The sequence below is a fragment of the Pezoporus flaviventris genome, unplaced genomic scaffold (assembly GCF_033815535.1).
Source record: "Pezoporus flaviventris isolate CSIRO_AGI_PZ_B2104156 unplaced genomic scaffold, CSIRO_AGI_Pfla_v1 ptg000001l, whole genome shotgun sequence".
Lineage (NCBI taxonomy): Eukaryota > Metazoa > Chordata > Aves > Psittaciformes > Psittacidae > Pezoporus > Pezoporus flaviventris.
The window spans coordinates 55,590,866-55,606,159 of record NW_026892549.1 but is presented as its reverse complement, the minus strand read 5'-3'; the positions used below and the strand labels follow the sequence as shown (position 1 = coordinate 55,606,159).

General features: G+C 48.5%; 2 protein-coding genes across 5 annotated transcripts in view; one reads left to right on the top strand and one right to left on the bottom strand.

Moving 5' to 3' along the window:
- Window positions 1-8,357, bottom strand: part of TUBGCP2 (tubulin gamma complex component 2) — a 33,597-nt gene extending 25,240 nt beyond the window's left edge. The window contains exons 1-5 of one of the 2 annotated variants that reach the window (XM_061458478.1): window positions 8,280-8,357; window positions 5,849-6,012; window positions 3,776-3,904; window positions 3,285-3,461; window positions 711-870 (exon numbers count right to left, since the gene is read on the bottom strand). In XM_061458478.1, coding sequence (XP_061314462.1) covers window positions 711-870; window positions 3,285-3,461; window positions 3,776-3,904; window positions 5,849-5,998 — 616 coding nt within the window. In that variant the 5' untranslated portion in view covers window positions 5,999-6,012; window positions 8,280-8,357. Of the gene's footprint in view, window positions 1-710; window positions 871-3,284; window positions 3,462-3,775; window positions 3,905-5,848; window positions 6,035-8,279 lie in introns of those variants that run through there. The other variant, XM_061458470.1, reaches the window with a different exon arrangement.
- On the top strand, window positions 8,353-13,641 carry ZNF511 (zinc finger protein 511). 3 transcript variants are annotated; one of them, XM_061458631.1, is made up of 7 exons: window positions 8,353-8,526; window positions 8,671-8,744; window positions 10,039-10,240; window positions 10,399-10,523; window positions 11,076-11,258; window positions 12,607-12,678; window positions 13,391-13,641. In XM_061458631.1, the coding sequence occupies exons 1-6, from the start codon at window positions 8,368-8,370 to the stop codon at window positions 12,674-12,676; spliced, it is 813 nt and encodes a 270-aa protein (XP_061314615.1). In that variant the 5' UTR covers window positions 8,353-8,367; the 3' UTR covers window positions 12,677-12,678; window positions 13,391-13,641. The 3 variants fall into 3 exon arrangements, with proteins under 3 accessions (XP_061314615.1, XP_061314625.1, XP_061314608.1); XM_061458641.1 differs by having other exon boundaries at window positions 12,607-12,691; XM_061458624.1 differs by having other exon boundaries at window positions 12,607-13,641.
- The last annotated feature ends 1,653 nt before the right edge of the window (window positions 13,642-15,294 follow it).

Genomic DNA, 15,294 nt, shown 5'->3' with positions numbered 1-15,294 from the left:
TGTTGCTGATGCTTCCACCCAGAAGGGCTCAGCTATAGTGGACTCAAGGAACTCTGATCTTGTCAACAACTCCCCCTACCTTACCTCCACTGAAATACTCAAATATCAAGAAAACAGTTCAAATACAGACACAAAGAAATGTGCAAAAGCTGCAAATTGAATGGTTAAGTCAACCCTGCAGGAAGCATAAAGGACTCAGCCCAAAATACAATTAAGTGAGTAAGAAATGATACACAGCTCAGCCTTAAAGCTAGAATACAACAGGGGGAGATTAGTCCCCTGCTACTCTGGTGAGGAGACAGCAAACTGGAGAGGTTGTTATAGTCTTAGTGGAGAGGATATTGACCTGGATGGATTGATGAATGCTCCCCTTGTCAGATATTAGTACACATCTTTCAGCTGAATGCAGGTGTGATACTCCTACAGTACGAGGTCATGAAGGCTCATAAAGGCTCATAAATTCAAGAGAGAAAAAGGACTGTGAAACTCCAAACAGACTAGACCCCATGGATCAACAGTGGGGCTGGAATTCAGAACAGGAGAAACACTGTGAACAAATTAAGTTTGGGATTTGTTTGAAACCTGCTCTTCATCTGCAGAGTGCAAGAAGCAGTTCTGCTTTCATCCCAAGCGTGACAAAGTCTGAATGGCACTTCTGAACAAGCACAAAACACTAAAAGTTAATGCCATTTTTCCTGTGTGTCACATACCTATAGGTACTGTTGTGTCAGTGCTTAAACTGGTGCCAATTAAGAAGTCACCAATAAGTGCAGGTCTCTCATACACCCAGGATGGAAACACTGGAATGGGCTGACCAGAATTCTTCTTGTTCTGCTTATCTCGAAGGATTTTTCGTGTAAGCTCAAGAGGCTGTTGGAAAAAGAGAGAGAAAGAAAGAAGGGGAAAAAGATCTTCAGAAATCAAAAAGATCTTGAATTTCAAGCAGAAATTGACTGTAAACTGGTAACTTGAGAACAGAATGTAGAATAGCTGATGCTTCACTAGCACACTGTAGGATGTGGTCTCCCAGTACCACCTAGTGTATTGGAGTCTGTGGTTTTTCTAAACAGTTGGCCTGGCCTTTTTATTGTTGGAGGGTTCATCAAATAATGCCTTTCAGCACCCTTCCCCACCAGCCTGGGTGCTAGGGCACACACATAGGAGAACAGAGTGGGAACATGCACAACCACCAGGCATCTTACTAGTTTACAAAGTGCACCACACAAATGGCAGCAAGCGCCTTCCAGAAGCAGTAAGCAGTAACACCAGATTCAAGGACCACTTGCAGACAGGCTAATGAACACCTCCAAACTCCATTTCTGCACAGTGGCTACTGAATAGCTAGGTGCCAAATGCAATACAGATAATCCACCCACAGATAGTCAGAGAATGATGGAGTTTTTTTACTCTGAATAGGAGTCAGTGCAGGAAGTGAGCTCCTAAAGACTGAAAGACATTCCATCCCTGGCTCTGGGCCTCTGACACTAAAGTAAATGGAATGTAAGATTCATTATCAGCTGGAGAGGCTTCTGAGATGCACAGCCTACATGAATATTTAGAGCCTCAGGTGTACAAACACAGACAACATGCTTATGAATGGCTACTTCTTAAACTCCACAAACGTCTATGTGATATGGGATACGCACAGCGTCATTTTACTTCCCTCACACAGGTCTCAGAAGAGAGAGAGAGAGAGGAACTTGGCAGGAAGCAAACATATGTGTGAGCTTTGCATCTTAGAGAATGGCATTCTTATATGCGAGAGGTAGCTGATGCACACTGTGGCTGGCCCTGGCCATCTTTCATACTCTCAGAGTTGCCCAGTCTTGAAATCCTTCAAACAAGCATCAATCACAAGCATTCAAACAAGCTGTGGGACCACTCCTCCAAGCAGCTCTGGTTTTGAGCATATTTGCTGCAGCATCACTGCTGGCATAACACCAGGACAATGTCCCCAGGTCAGAGAGGCAACCCAAAGCAACACTACCTTCCTACTTATACCACGTATGTGAGATCTGCTAGAAGGATCTGAATTTCCTCTGCTCCCCTAACAGAAACAGGACTTTCATAGGAGAAAAGGATGAAGCATCAAGTAAGATGCCAGCTGCTCAAAAGATGACTAAACTTCACATAAAACAGCAGATCTCAGTGTAGGATTGAGCCTTTCAAATGGGTAAACAACGTGAACTCCTTTACAAATGTTAAACCTATACAGTGAGAAAATACCCCTCTATTGAAGTAGTATATAGTAGTTTACTTGTCTGTCACAAACTGGACACACAGACACTGGCTAGAAGATTTAAATATGATGTGCATTTTCTGTATCAACTTGAGCTCCAGATCATTAAAGAAGACATGGAATGGAAGATCTCTCTCTAGCACTGGCTCTATACAACATGGTTGTATGAACAAGCTTTTGCTTTGGAGAAGGGCAGCCACCATTACATCCTTCCAAATAGCAGGGATGAGTTGGAATAAAAGCTCCAATAAACCATGGGCCTCACCACCTCCATGAACTATACACACTTATGAGAGGGCAACTAAGAAAGTGTCCAAGTCCAAAAGCTTCTGAGGCATGGAGGTAAGTATGGGAGATCACACAACCTATCAGAGGCACATAAGGTATCAACAGCACAGGTGAACAGAAGACAATACTATAGCATAGAGATATTTCAGTGAGATGGACTACATGAAAGTTACGCCTTGGAAATTCAGAGACATGAAGTAATTCCTGTCTCCAATTGCCAAAATGAAATCAGACCACAGACTAAGAGAATAGTTTGGGTTGGAAAGGACCTTAAAGCTCATCTAGTCCCAATCCCCTGCCACAGGCAGGGACACCTTCCACTAGAGGAGGTTGCTCCAAGCCCCATGCAACCTGGCCTTGAACACTGCCAGGGATGGGGCAGCCACAGCTTCTCTGGACATCCTGTGCCAGTGCCTCACCTCACAGTGCTCCTGATCAAGCACTGCCACAGGCAGAAAATGAAACATCAATACAGCTTAAAGTGGTTGTCTGAAATGGGAAAATGAAATTACATTAACTGCCAGCAGTTACAACTCTCGCGGCCTCAACTTAACTGACATATAGAATAAAGCCACTTCTATTAAGAACAGCTCAAGAATTTAATATAAGCTAGATAATAAATTTTGAGAGATAATTTAGGTTATATGCACAGATAGCAATATTTATAATTCCACCAGATGATAAAAGTGAAGAGCACAGCTATAAGTAAGAGCAGAAGGGAAAGATTTTGTGCTCAAGGCTTGGGAAGAGAGAGTACCTGCTGTACACTGGAGTTGGCTGTGACACTGCCCAGCTGCTTGCGTAGCTCCTCAAGCTCCTGCAGAGATATCTTGGAAGTAGATGAGGGGATGGAAAAATTTGTGCTGCCACTGGTTGCTGCATTTGCTGCAAGTTCTGCCCTTTCTTTAGCATTTTGTTGCAAATACTGGAGTGTCTGCACATACATGAAGAAAGAAAAGATATGGTGAATGCTGGTCAGCACACTAAAGCAAAAAACATATGACCATAAGATGGCTGTGCTAAATCAGACTACAGCTCTTTCTGTCCCAGTTTTCCATGTCTCAGTGGCTTATATCAAGAATAGTGCAACTGTCAGTAGTGCTTTAACAATTCAGTAGACCTAGAACTGGTTATCTATTGATTTCTATGCTGACCATTATCATCAGAAAGCATGTGGCACTTAAAACCATTGCACTGTTAATACTGTTGGATACTTATAATACATCCAGCTCTAAAGGAGAAACAAACCTCTTTGTCTTCTGTGAGTTTTGACAGTAGATAAACTAAAGAATCAAGATGTCTTGTATTTTTAGATTTCAGCTCATCGTACTTCTTTAAAAAATCCTCAGGAGTTCGAGAGAACTCTGCTATTTTTACCTGTAAAACACCACATAAGTAATAAATGTTTAATGTACATGATTAGCTCAGCATTCAAGACAGAAACATTGTGCAAGGAGGAAGACAATGAGGTGCAGGCTGGGGTTGCCACCAAAGTACTCCAGGGAATGGATTTTCGACTGAATGCTGCAGCACTGGTTTCCTGCTAATAGTTATGCTGGAGGAGAGTGGGAGTCCTGGGACTTCAGGTGATAGAGAAGGGACTGCAGAAGAGAAACAATGAAGGTAAGCACAAGAACTGCAGCAGGGCTCACTTTGCACATGCTCAGTCTGAAGCAATATAATTTTGTATCAGCAGGTTTAAGGAATTTGGCATTGATGAAGCCACTGGATCCACTTTGGATGCCCCCCCTAGCAAGAGAGATATCAACCAGACTGAGCTCAGTGCAGAGCCATAGAGATAGTGGGGTGTACTGCCTGTTGCCCAAAAGGGTTACAGACCCTGCTCTAAGGGGCATAGCAAAAGCATCACAGGCACTGCCACAAGCTGTGACACAGAAAATCACAGCTGACCCTAGGGAAAGAGTCCTTTCTGGAGAGAGTGGTGATGCTGGGACATGGCCAGAGATGGAGGAGTCTCCCAGAGATCTTCAAAATGCAGCTAAGCAGTCTGCTGTAGCTGTGATGCTGGCCCTGCTGGGAATAATGGGTTAGACTGCAGGTCTCTGTCTGTGTCTCCTACTTCAATCTTTTGACAAGTCTATAAACTGTCAGTGTAAATGATGCACGAGACTGGAATTAGAGAAAACAGGCAGTTCAGGCTACAAAGAGCTGAACTTCCAGACAAAATTAGCAACTCGGAGCTTGACTGATGGATTGCTTTTAAAAACAACAATGAAAAGCAATTATTACGGCCACGGAAGTATACCTGGTCATGAGAATATCAGGTTTCAATCCCTAATACTTGGAGATATTCAGAAGTCAGGTATTGTCCATATCAGCACACTTCATACAGTTACTCTTTCTCATTTATTTGATTCCTCCAAAGGACAACCCCTCTAAAATTTGAAACAGCCATCATAGGCACAAAATAAGCTATTTCTTTAAACTTCCGGCCCCATCTCAGTTCTAACACTCCCTATGTTCTCCCACCCATCCCTCCAATACGCAAGGATTTTACCTTTTTCCTGATCTAATCTTTCTACTTTATACCCCAAATTAAGACTCCAGATCAGATTCCTTTTTTTATACCCTTGCCAACATGATTTCACCATTATTCTACAAATAACTTGGCATGGCCATTACCCACCCCCCAACATGCGTCCAGCTCCACAAACACAGAGGTCAAGTTACCTCAGAGGAAAGCAGAGTAAGGAAAAGGTAGCTCATACCACAGGCCAAGAGAAATCATAGAATCACCATAAAATCACAGACTGGTTTGGGTTGGAAGGGACCTTAACGCTCACAGGCAGGGACACCTTCCACTAGAGCAGGTTACTCCAAGCCCCTGTGTCCATCCTGGCCTTGAACACTGCCAGGGATGGGGCAGCCACAGCTTCTCTGGGCACCCTGTGCCAGCGTCTCAGCACCCTCACAGGGAAGAGCTTCTGCCTAAGAGCTCATCTCAATCGCCTCTGTTCTGGCAGGTTAAAGCCATTCCCCTTGTCCTGTCCCTACAGGCCCTTGTCCAAAGCCCTTCTCCAGGTCTCCTGCAGCCCCTTTAGGCACTGGGGCTGCTCTAAGGTCTCCCCTTAAGGAGCCTTCTCTTCTCCAGGCTGAACCAGCCCAGCTCTCTCAGCTGGACTGAAATCACACTGAGGAATCTTAATCTTGAAGTTCTCTTTAGGGAGGAACGTGCTTTCAGAGCTGATGGAACCTCTATCAAGGACTGCAAAGAAAACATGCTGTCTCAGGAGTCCCACTGCCCTGGTGGGTCCCACTGGTAAGGTCTGAAATGCATGCTGGCTGTGCACCAACACTTACCTTCACGCTGTGTGCAGAGACAGCTGTGGTAACATATGGTGTTCGATTCTTCTGCAGAAGATCAATGTAGACTTCAGCTCCTTCCCCTCCATGAACATGCAGCAGGCTGAGCAACTCATTGACATCATGGTGAATGCGGAACTCGCTCATACTCCCACTTGAGGCTACGAGCAACATGGGACACAGAAACAAAGGTGCCAAGTTATTTTGCTGCTGCAAATGAAAATATACCCTGAATGTTTCCTGGCTACATTATGAGCTGCTACAAGGTCTGACTGGCACAAAGAAATACATTTTGCTTGCAATTTGTGCAGACAAAGGAGAGGTACCTGTTACCATGCCTGATTTAACTATACTGGTACAAACCCCAGTGATAACAGAGGGGAGCCAGCAGAGGATTTTTCAATCTGGTGGAGAAGTCACTGAATCATCATAAAGAAGTGCTGGTTTCTGTACTGACAGACCGCAGACACAGCTGGAACTGCTGGGTCTATCAGCCTGCCCATGCTGCTGCTTCTGAAGTCATTCAAATGCAGTTTTTCCATGTTTAGGGGTCTCCATATTTATATTCTTGCGCATTTTGTCAAGAGACAAGCACCAAATTCTGCGCATTTATTGAAATAGTGGCTGCAGAACTAAGAGTCTGTCTGAGGCACCGTGCAAGTACAGAGTCTAATGTAACACCTGTACAGATGCAGAATACCAAGCACATGGAAAAACATTTGCCAAAATCATTGAATCATTTAGGCTGGAAAAGATCTCTGCAAGGCCCAGTGCAAGTCTCCAAACAAAACTGCATCAAATTACATGCTGTGAAGGGCTTTCTCCAGTCCAAGCTTAAATGTCTCTAAAGATCCAGATTCCCACACCACTTGGGGCCCTTATCCTCACATGGAAACACCTTTTCCAACTGGTGTTTCCTCTGCTGCAGTTTGGCCAGGGCCTCTGGGGCTCTTGCCTGTGCCCCTCTGGCCCTAGCATCTCCAGGATCCCTTTGGGCAGCAGGAGATGCCATTGGATCCCCCTTCGCCTCCCTGTCTCTGGCTGCTCCTGCAGCCTTTCCTCCTGTGCCTCCACCCTGCATGGCCAGGGCCTCCCTGGCCTTGCTCCACTTCGTAAGTCTCTCACAAGGGCCCAGACTGGAGCATTTAGGATGTGGTGCCACAAACAAGGTGTTCCTTTTCCTTTATGTACTGGCCCTTGCTAGCAGCAGTGAGAACCAGCCTCCAGGACCTTCAGGTCACTTTCTTCTTGCAGATGTGCTCCTTCAAGACCAGGCTGGACGGGGCTTGGAGCACCCTGCTCTAGTGGAAGGTGTCCCTGCCCATGGCAGGGGGTTGGAATTGGATGAGCTTTAAGCTCCCTTCCAATACAAACTAGTCTGGGATCTATGATTGTGTTCCCAAATACTCAGCTTTTGCATTATTTCCAATTCCTTACAGTTTCTGTGAGCTCACTTCTTCAGCCTGTCAAGGTGCCCATGAGTGGTCACCATAACCCCAGCCCAAACCCCCAGCCCATGAACCCCTCATAGAACCATAGATCAGTTTGGGTTGGAAAGGACCTTAAAGCTCATCCCGTTCCAATCCCCTGCCACAGGTAGGGTCACCTTCCACTAGACTATGTCACCCAAAGCTCTGCCCAGCCTGGCCTTGAACACTGACAGGGATGGGTCATTTACCACTTCTCTGGGCACCCTGTGCCAGGGCCTTACCAGCCTCACAGGGAAGAGCTTCTTCCTTATCCCCACTCTGAACTTCCCCTGTTTCAGTCTGAACCCATCACCCCCTGTCCTATCACTACAGTCCCTGATGAAGAGTCCCTTTCTGCATCCTGCTGTGGGATGCATGATCTTGACCAAAGCCATCCCTCCCATCACCCTGCCCGTCAAAGCACACATCAAACGTCACCAGCCCCAGCAGGGAGCATCGGCACCAGTAACAACCTCCAGTTCCCCCTCGGGTTGCCCTGTAACAACCGAGGCGAGGCCAGGGGCGCAGGCCTTGCTCAGCGGGCCCCAACGGTACCTCCTCTTGTCCTAAGGGCTCCCGGAGACGCCGACACCGCACTCTGCTCGGGCCGGGAGTCCGAGGCACAGGAAACCCCGCCCGGGCCCAAGGAAACAGCCCATATCCGGGAACGACGCGGGCTCCCCATCCCCGGGAGGATGCTCGGACACAGCCCCCAGTGATCTGCTGTAGCCGAGACACCGGCCCTGCCGGCGGCAGAGCCAGGTCGCAGAACCCAGTCGGGTGCTGCGGTGGGACCCGCTGCTTCCCGCCCATCCCGCCCCAGTTTACCCGGGGCGGCGGGCACGGCTTCCCCGGCCCCGCGGTGGCTCCAGGCGGGACCGGGACCGGGACCGGGACCGGAACCACCACGACGACCACGACCACCACCACCACGACACGAACCCCAGCACCTGCCTTACCTGCCCGCGGGGAAGCTCCCGCCACCGCCGGCCGGAAGCGCACCCCGCGCCTGCGCACAGCGCCTCTTCCGCCCGGCCCGAGGCTGCGATGTTGTCGCTGCCGCCGGGGCTGCTCCGCCGCCTGCGGGAGGCGTCGCTGCCGTTGCCAGCCCCGCCGCAGCCGTCCCCTGCTCCCGTCCCGCCGCTGCCGCCCTTCACGTTCGCTCCCCGCCGGCTCCAGCTCGGCTCCCACCACCCGCTCTTCGAGGTGAGCGGCTGCCCCCCGCGCCCTGTCGGTGCGGAAGGCAGCGGCCGCGCTCCCGCAGAGCCCCGCTTGTCTCTGTGGAGAAGGCCTGGCTCCGCGGGCCTGTCCATCGCCTCTCCTCTCCTGTCCTCTCCTTTCCTCTCCCAGGATGGGGACGTTCACAGGCACCTCTACCTCCAGGGGGTCCTCACCAGCCTCGGCGAGGTGGCGGAGAAGCCCAAGTAAGTGGGATGGCGGCAGCTCTGCTGCTTGGTCTGTGCCTCCCGTTGGGGAGCAGCACTGTTGGTGTGGACCTCAGCCACTCGCGTTGTGCCGGTGCCAGGCTTATACGGGTACCAGTGCAAACACTGGGTCTTTGGGGACACAGTCATAGATCCCAGACTGATTTGGTTTGGAGGGGACCTTAAAGCTCATCCAGTTCCAACCCCTACCACGGGCAGGGACACCTTCCATTAGAGCGGGGTGCTCCAAGTCCCTGTGTCCAGCCTGGTCTTGAACACTGCCAGCGATGGGGCAGCCACAGCTTCCTTTGACCTTTTGGGGGCTGTTCATTCTGGGGAAGAGAAGCTGTGTGGAGACTTTAGAGCAGCTCCCAGTGCCTAAAGGGGCTACAGGAAACCTGGAGAGGGGCTTTGGACAAGGGCCTCCAGGGACAGGACTGGGGGAAAGGCTTTAACCTGCCAGAGGGTAGACTGAGATGAGCTCTTAGGCAGAAGGTCTTCCCTGTGAGGGTGCTGAGACGCTGGCACAGGGTGCCCAGAGAAGCTGTGGCTGCCCCATCCCTGGCAGTGTTCAAGTTGGTCAGAGACTTGGGTGACATGGTCTGGTGTGAGGTGTCCCTGCCCATGACAGAGGATTGGAACTGGATGAGCTTTAAGTTCCTTTCCAGCCCAAACCCACCTGGGATTTTATGCTGCAGTCAGCTGTCTGTCTAGATACTGCCTCTGTTGGCTGTCTAGATGTTTGTTGGATGCCATGGCATTTCACTGAGAGTTCCCATAACCAGAAAGGCATCTGTAATGTCTGAAAATTGGGATCCTAGCTAAACAAGAGGATTCAAGTGGCAGGTTATTATTCACCAAGTAAAAAACAGTGGGAGAGCCATGTGGTACAGACAGCCCCAGTCAGGAAGGCTGAGCCTGGGGGTTAGTCATCTTGCTGTAAAACCTGCTCTTGTACATAAAATTGAGGCAGTTGAGGTTTGTGTGAGGTTATCCTACAGCCTTGGCACAAAGTTCTCATCCACTTTCAAGTCCAACAGCTTGTTTCTGACATTCCTGCTTGTGGTTTATTCTTAATCGACGGACCTCTTCACAGGATGACAATATATATGATGCTTAAGCCATAACAGCAAATAAAGAGTTTCTAAGTACCATCATAATCTTCATTCCATTACACCTTGTGTTTAAGTATTATTCACAAAAAATGCCACAAACAAATATAGTCACTGAAGGGATATATGCAGCTTAAATTAAGGCTCTAATTTAAGGTACAGATGCTGTGATTTCCCTGCAGAGTATCAGAATTCAGTTGCCACATCCCTGGGTGCTGCCAGGTCTTTGACACACTGGAAGGCTACGAGCACCACTACAACACGCTGCACAGGAACGTGTGCTCCTTCTGCAAGCGCTCCTTTCCATCTTGGCATCTCCTGGATATCCACATCTTGGAGTGGCACGACTCACTCTTCCAGATAATGGCTGAGAAGCAAAACATGGTGAGTCGCTGTGCATAGCCTTTCGCCTGGGTTGGTGTGCACGTTACGGGCTGGCCCCCTTAAAGAATGACCATTTGGGAAGGATACCCTTGTTCCCAGCTGACACTTCTGACCTTTTCCACTTATTTTTACTTTTCCCCTGTTCCCCTGCCTTTCAGTACAAGTGCTTGGTAGAAGGCTGTGCAGAGAAGTTCAAGAGCAGCAAGGACAGAAAGGATCACTTGATCACTGTTCATCTTTATCCTGCTGACTTTCGGTTTGATAGACCAAAGAAAGTGAAAAGGTAACTGCAGAACGGCAGTAGCATAACTAGTTTTCACCTGTTAGAGGTGATGTGCTGCTCTGCTCTGCTGTGGCACTCCCTTTGCAGAGGAAGCAAGTTTATGTTCTCAGAGGTTCCGAAATGAAACAGGTAAACTTTCATGTGGCAATGTTTTACTTCATGTTAATGTTGAAAAGTGTCTTCTTTCCCTCCATGGGTGGCTCCAGGCTCTGCTCCCTTTGTGCCATTTCAAGTGTAAATGCATATCCCAGCATCTCTCTGTCACTTTGTGCATGTTTCTTGTAGGAAATCTCAAGCCTATTGAGTGAGTTACACTTTATAGACCGAAGAAAAGAACCTGGACACAAAGCTGTGTGCTATAATGCAGCCACCCTGAATACTTAGTAGAAACTCACACAAACCTATTACACAGCCCCCCAACACCCTTTTGGCTGTTCCGGGTGGTTTGTGCACCCAGATTGGTCTTGACCTGTTTCATCATTAAATACCCTGTAAGCCCCAAAGAAATAAATGACAACTAGTGAGGAAATGTGTAATATTTTCTCTTCGCAGTGGCCCCAAGCACATGAGCAGTCCCGCAAAGCAGGATGCCAGTGTGCCGATGGATATGATTGTGGAGACTGAGCAATTCCAAGTGGATCCCATGGAAGTAGCGCCCAGTGAGACCATGGAGATCCCTGAGCCTGCAGCCAGTTCTTTCTCCTCAGTGCCAGAGAAACGCCTCTATAAATCCAGGTCTGTACTGTCGGCCTCCACAGGCAAAAAAACCTCTGGGACTGAGACCATAGTCATCTTAATAGCGTTTTGCAGTGCTTAGCACAGCGCAGGTCAGGGTATTTCTGTGTTGAGGATAAAAGAGGTAAGATTTCCATGTATGCTTTAAAAGCCATTTTTAAAAAAGTGTAAGGAAGGCCAAAGTGTGAGTACCCTGTGAAAGCTGTGTCAGTAGGGTCCTGTTAATCTGCCAACCCGTGATCTCTTCCCAGGCTAGAGCAGAATGCTGTGGGTGTGAAGGCAAGAACCCTGTCCTAAAATACTCCGACGAGTCTTGTGATTTCTAACACTTTTCCATTCTGGCTGACTCGGGGCTGAGCTGGTGCGTTTCACTGCAGCTGTCTGTGCTCCCATGCAGGTGCAGGACAAGGCACTCACAGAACAAGTGAACATCCTACTCTGAGTCTTAGGTTTTGCAAAGCCAGAGCAGATTACTGGGTTTGGTGGTTTGCTTTTTGGTTTTGGTTTTGTGTTAAACATAAAATCTTAGCAAAAGGTTGAAACTGAATTTCTTAATGCTGGCTTGACTTCTGAAGTCATAGAATCATAGAATGGTATGGGTTGGAAAGGACCTTAAGATCATCCAGTTCCATACCCCTGCTGGGGTGTGCCATGACTGTGCTGGAGTGCCATGCAGGGAAACCTGCTTCTGTCAGTGGCTCCCTCTTCCTTTCCCTGTTGTCAGTTCTGCTTGTGTAAAGTGAGGTGAGCTTTACTGCTTCAGAGCTTTCTGCTGAGTCATGGAGTCTGAAAGTGCTCACCACACACTACTGCCAGTAGGGTCTTTTCTGTGTCATGGTTTACCTGACAAACTCCTGTGCTAAGCAGCCACCATGGTGACATTTTAAGCTTCACTGTCTTGTCCAGCATAACAGCTTATAAACCCTAAAGAAACCATCCCTTGAATTTGATGTGATGCTGCAGGTCAAAAGGAGAGTTGGCTGCTGAAAGGCCATGCTTTTACTGCTGTTTCTTCTCCTGCTTTTCACAGTCATGTGCTTCCACAAACCCCCACTGATGCTGCCCAGTGGCATATTGCATTTTTTAACACCTTACACCCTGTTGTTAAGAGAGGGGAGAACATAAATGTGAGAAATAAACGGGAAAGCAGACCAGTATTTCACCCATTTTTTGCATTACACTTCGGCATTTGAATTACACTTTGAATTACGCTTAGGTGTCCTGCTTCTCCAGTACCTTCCTCTTCCCAATCCTGACAGCTTGAACTGCTACAAAAGGCATAAAGCATCCTAGTGATGCTGTGAGAGATGGGGTGTTGATGTGTATTACAGCATGCCTCCCTTTCCAGGATCCCATCCACAATTTGCTTTGGACAAGGTGCTACCCGAGGATTTAAAGGACCAAGGAAAAAAGTCTGAAGGTCAATACAGCAGGTTTGTACAAGACAAGCAGGCGCTGGCTGCTTCTGCCTGCAGACATTGGCATCATGACCAAGTGGGGACATTTGCAGAATGTGCAAGGGTCCCACTCCCTAGTGGGGAGGCAGAAGGGTGAAAACAGGGGTTGTGCAGCAGCAGTGTGGGATACACATTGAGAGGAGCTTTGCTACAGTCCCTTTTTTGTCTCCATACCAGCTCCCTTTGGCAGCATTTCAGAGCTGACCCTTCCTGAGGCACAGCACTCTCTTTTCTGATCCCCTCTGAAATCCAACTACAGATAAATTCTTCTGCCTCTGTGTTGTGAGGTTTTGTCTCTCATCAGTGCCAGGACTGCTCTGGGCAGCAGTGGCTCTGTAGATAGATGGGCACATACTGCCTGAGCTTGCAGAAATGCAAATGCTGGTCTGAAACTCCAGGCGGCTGCAGGGATCCCATAGGCTTCACTATCCCATAGGAATCACTATCAGAAATGCAGTAGGGGTAACACGGAGCAAAACACACAGTTTCCCTCTTCCTGCAGGACATCCCCCCCAGCTCCCTCCCATGGCCCTGGGGCAGGTTGTCACACTTCCCTGCCAGCCGGGCTTGCACAGGGGGGTAGCAAAATAAAACCCAGAGGAAGAGCAAAGGAGATTACAACAATTCATCATTTTAATTTTGTTCTTTCATTTTCTTCTCTTTTCCCTTTTAAAGCTCCAGCAAGCACAGCCCTTGAGACATGGGGCAGGTTGAGCTCACACGGAGAGTCTCAGACTGCAGCAGACAGTGCTGGTGGGCCTGCAGCAGTGTGGAGGTGAGAGGAAATAGGTTGCTGCAGCTGACCCTACACAGGGTTATCTTCTTGATTCTTTCCTTTTGGGGGAAAAATGGATTCAGGGAATTCCAAGACAAAACCTGATGACTGTACAGGAGCTGGAGCCACTGACAGAAAAGGGGGGGGGGGAGACGTTGGTCCTTAATTCTAACCTGCATCTCACTGAAGGCTGCTCCGCTCCCTAACACTTGCTCTGGAACGCATATGAAAGGTTTGCTTGGGCCAGGAGAAGTGTTCTGGCGCCGTGCAGCTTGTTTCCACAGGGAATTGAAATGGAAGTGGCTTCCAGCAAGGTGAATAAATAAAAGGAGTTTTTACAAAATAACTTTGTAGAGAATTTAAACTGTCTTGAAGCCCAGGCAGAGTCAGATGTGAAGAATGAACCTCCCTTTGCTCCAGATACCCCCACAATCAGGTTGAGATGGAGGTTATTTTCCCTCTTGTCTTTCCCTTCCTTTTTAATCTCATCCTGCCAGAGGAAAAGGTTGATTGGAAACACAGAGCCAGGTCTCTGGTCCTGTATCACTTTTAAAATGGCCCATAAAGGAGAGAAAAAAAAAAAACAGGAGGTTGCAGGAGTGATGTTTATCCAAGAAGCTTAGGATCTGTGATTGCTCTTTTCCCTCCCCCCTCTCTGGGTGGAACAAAGGATAAAAAGGGCTTTGCAAAATCCTTGCAAATAGGAGCAGGGAATGATGCTTGGAGAGATTTCCCTGACAGTTTTAGAATGCTTTGCTGTGTTTAAAACTCACTCGGCTTGTCTGGCCCTAATCCTTCCTCAGCCTCCAGAGAGAGCTGTCTTTGGCTGTCCAGGAGGTCCAGCCTCACCTTCTCCTGCTGCTGGTCCCCCAGAGACAGTCCATGGTGCAGGACAGGGAAGACCCGGCTCTGTCACCACCTTTGTGGCCACCACCCTGATGCTGCTGCCACATGTCTGCACAAGGACATCTATCAGCAGTGACCAGCAATGACCAAAAATCACCTTCCAGCACTACAAGCCCTTAACGAGGCTTCTTTCCCCAAGCTGGAATAACTGGAGATTGGAGGCAGGCATCACATCACAGGAAATGCCTGCATGCTTTGGCCTGTGATGGTACAAAGATCATGCAGAAGCAGCCCAGTCCACTTCCCCTTATGTGTTTAGGTCCTGAGTTTCCACCTGGAAATTCCTTTCTTCCCTTTTCCTAGACTCCAGGCCCAGAGCTTAAGTAAAAGATTAATACTGTAATTACAGCCTCAGGGCTCCTGACTCAGTAACTCTTCTGGGTCACCAGTTTCTTCCAGAGCATGGGCATGGGCATGTGCATGTGCATCCCCATATTTGACAGCAAAGCAAACAGCCGTGTTTCTGACCTCTCCATAAATGACCCATGACTAAATGCACTCTGCAAGCAGGGACCAGCTGGAAGTCTCCTCAGAGCTGATATTCTCAGAGCCTGGCTGCCCTCCAGGAATAAGGCTCCTCAGAGCACAAGCAGGCTCTTGCAAGCAGCAGGTGTCAGGAGGGAGGAAGATGGACTCCAGGCACCTTAGCTCATAGGGTGCTTTGGGTGGGAAGGGACCTTACAAAACCATCCAGTCCGACCCCCCTGCCAGGGGCAGGGTCACCTTCTACTAGACCAGGTGTGAGAGCCCATCCAACCTGGCCTTGACCCATAGACAAGCACAAGATTTTCCAGCTCATCAGAACTTTGCCCTCTGAGATTGAACAGCGATGGGGCGGCAGGTTCAGCCCTCTCATGGTGATGGATATTTGCAGAGTCAAATAAATCCCTCCTGTTCT

What these genes read in the sequence shown, in the direction of transcription:
- ZNF511 (XM_061458631.1), top strand. Translation starts at nt 8,368, where the DNA reads ATGTTGTCGCTGCCGCCGGGGCTGCTCCGCCGCCTGCGGGAGGCGTCG. An exon ending in CCCACCACCCGCTCTTCGAG is followed by an intron (nt 8,527 to 8,670) that starts GTGAGCGGCTGC and finishes TTCCTCTCCCAG; the next exon opens with GATGGGGACGTTCACAGGCA. An exon ending in AGACCAAAGAAAGTGAAAAG is followed by an intron (nt 10,524 to 11,075) that starts GTAACTGCAGAA and finishes TTCTCTTCGCAG; the next exon opens with TGGCCCCAAGCACATGAGCA.